The sequence below is a fragment of the Penaeus japonicus genome, unplaced genomic scaffold, assembly GCF_977035675.1.
Source record: "Penaeus japonicus unplaced genomic scaffold, GWHDUDI00000001_assembly GWHDUDI00000003, whole genome shotgun sequence".
NCBI classification, from domain to species: domain Eukaryota; kingdom Metazoa; phylum Arthropoda; class Malacostraca; order Decapoda; family Penaeidae; genus Penaeus; species Penaeus japonicus.
Genome location: NW_028234405.1, coordinates 12,058,893 through 12,061,392, shown reverse-complemented (window position 1 = coordinate 12,061,392; position 2,500 = coordinate 12,058,893). Strand labels below are relative to the sequence as shown.

General features: G+C 34.0%; 2 protein-coding genes across 5 annotated transcripts in view; one reads left to right on the top strand and one right to left on the bottom strand.

Moving 5' to 3' along the window:
- Positions 1–943, top strand: part of LOC122266895 (RNA-binding region-containing protein 3) — an 11,048-nt gene extending 10,105 nt beyond the window's left edge. For all 4 annotated transcript variants that reach the window (XM_043036830.2, XM_086555495.1, XM_043036832.2 and 1 more), the window contains exons 6-7: positions 70–223; positions 601–943. In XM_043036830.2, the coding sequence (XP_042892764.2) occupies positions 70–223; positions 601–757 (311 nt within the window). In that variant the 3' untranslated portion in view covers positions 758–943. The remainder of the gene's footprint in view (positions 1–69; positions 224–600) is intronic.
- The window catches only part of LOC122266894 (alanine--glyoxylate aminotransferase 2, mitochondrial), a 10,969-nt gene continuing 9,231 nt past the window's right edge, over positions 763–2,500 (bottom strand). The window contains exons 7-11 of the mRNA XM_043036829.2: positions 2,471–2,500; positions 2,110–2,331; positions 1,771–1,847; positions 1,286–1,457; positions 763–1,059 (exon numbers count right to left, since the gene is read on the bottom strand). The exon at positions 2,471–2,500 is cut by the window's right edge and continues 63 nt beyond it. Coding sequence (XP_042892763.2) covers positions 964–1,059; positions 1,286–1,457; positions 1,771–1,847; positions 2,110–2,331; positions 2,471–2,500 — 597 coding nt within the window. The 3' untranslated portion in view covers positions 763–963. The remainder of the gene's footprint in view (positions 1,060–1,285; positions 1,458–1,770; positions 1,848–2,109; positions 2,332–2,470) is intronic.

Genomic DNA, 2,500 nt, shown 5'->3' with positions numbered 1-2,500 from the left:
AGATATTGAATAATGTGAATAATGATCTGAAAAATAAAACCAAACAGTAAATTTAATTTTACTTTTCAGATTGGCCTTTATTAACAGTATTCAAAAATTACAAAACTGGGGAACCTACTATAAAGTTGTACATAAAAAATTTAGCAAAGAACACTACAGAGGAAGATTTAAAATATATATATGGTCGGTACATCTTCTGGCAAAATGATGAAGAAGCTGAAACGTAAGTAACAATCACTCAACTTTGTTTCCTGGAAGATTATTCTATAGGGCACCATATAATGTAGGGAAGTTATTTCACTCTCTCTCTCTCTCTCTCTCTCTCTCTCTCTCTCTCTCTCTCTCTCTCTCTCTCTCTCTCTCTCTCTCTCTCTCTCTCTCTCTCTCTCTTCTCTCTCTCTCTCTCTCTCTCTCTCTCTTCTTTTATTTCTTCCTCCTCTGCTTCTGTATATTTGTTACTAAATAACTGACTGGCATATCACATCAACATTTGATCTTCTAAATATCAATGCATGATGCAGTAACAAAGTTCATAAATGGAAAGCTGTATCATTATTAATAATTTTTCCCATCTCTCTATGCACTTAATCTCAATTTCAGATTCAGCATCCGTTTAATGAAAGAAGGGCGCATGAAAGGTCAAGCTTTCGTCACATTTCCTTCAGTCAAGCAAGCAAGTGAAGCCTTAGAAGACACAAATGGCTTTATTCTTAAAGATAAACCAATGGTTGTAGTTTTTGGGAAAGTGAAATCGTGAAAGAATTAAAGAATAGATTTTTATTTATTTTCTACTTTGTACCAACACTGATAGGTTTGTATGTATGTGCATGTACTTTTGCTTATGTGCATGTGTATATGTCTATCAGTCAATCTTTTTACTTGTGTGCATTTACATATATTGTGTAAATGGTCTGTGATGATATACAGTATTAGTAAATATTCAAGTGCAAGTTGTCTTTTTCTTCAGTTTACAGTCTTATCTAGGACATGTCGGAAAACTGAAATAGTAAAGTCAACATCTGCTTGTGTGATGCACATAGGAGGCTTAATCCTGAAGACCTGAAATGAGAAATTTTATTACAAAATTTTAATGAAAAATGAATGTTGCATTTAACACAAAAAAATATATTTTTAACCAGTAATATATACCTTCTTTAAAATACTCATAGACATTACTATTATTAATATCACAGTTCACCAAACTAGAAATCATTCTCGTCAAAAATGTACAAGGAGACACACATCAGTCTCTAACAGAGCATTATAATACAAGATATTCACTTACATTTCCATAGAGACCACCTCTGCCAAGAATAACACCATATTCTTTACAAGAGTCCCAGATATCCATCATAGTTGCGGCATTGAGGGGAGTGCGTGTGGTCTTATCAGAGACCATTTCGATCCCTATCATCAAGCCCTTTCCTCGTACGTCTCCCACAGTTGGGTATTCATCCCTGTGTGCATTTTAAGTGTGTGTGGATGAGTAAATATTTTATAGTTTTTAACTCATTATTTTTGTGTTATCCTTATAATGTTATCATTGTTGAATAATTTTTCCATTATTTTTATTTACAAGAAAGAAAAGCAGAAAAACGTTTGTTACATAGCATCAAATTTATTTTCAAGTGTTATTTTTTTAATGTGGATTTTTTTCCCCCATTTTCTAAGGGAAAAACTCAGTATTCCAAAACTGGGTTAAGAAGATTTTATCATGTATTCACGTCATTGTGTTTCAGTTAATTTTCTATAGATATATTAATCACTTACCTGAGTTTAGCTAGTTCTTGGAGGAAGTATGTACCCAGGACTTTACAGTTCTCTTGAGTCTTATCTTCTTCCAGTGCCTTGAAGAACAGGAAATGAGTTGTCTTTGGGTTCAAGATTCACTCTAAACTCTAAATGTTTGATTTTTCTATTAGGCATATCAAAATTTATATTATTTTAATGAGGCTCAAATATCAAAAATCATGAACATCAACAGTTATAGTACATGTACTTTTTGATTCGTAATTTAACAAACTCCAGGGAACTAATATAACACTTATACCACAAAACGCAAGCAGATCCATTACAATCACACCAATAACCAACTAATAGATCACCAACCTCTAACACAGATAGACCAACAGCTGAAGCCATGGGGTTGCCACCGAAGGTATTGAAGTGAAGTGCTTGTGACATGGTTTTGGCAATATCAGGTGTGGTTACAACAGCTGCAATAGGGAAACCATTGCCCATACCCTTTGCCATAGTGACTATGTCAGGAACAACACCATGCCCCTGGAATCCCCAGAAATGTTCGCCTGTGCGACCAAAGCCAGTCTGGACCTGAAAGTTTGTTGAGGGAGAAAATTTCTTCATCTTCTTACATTTGCAATATGATTATTTTATATTTTCATGTCATTGTAATATTCTGAATATTATGAAAACACCTTTTTCTCATTAATTTTCCCTTCTCATGTCCTACCTCATCGGAAATGCATACACCGCCATTTGC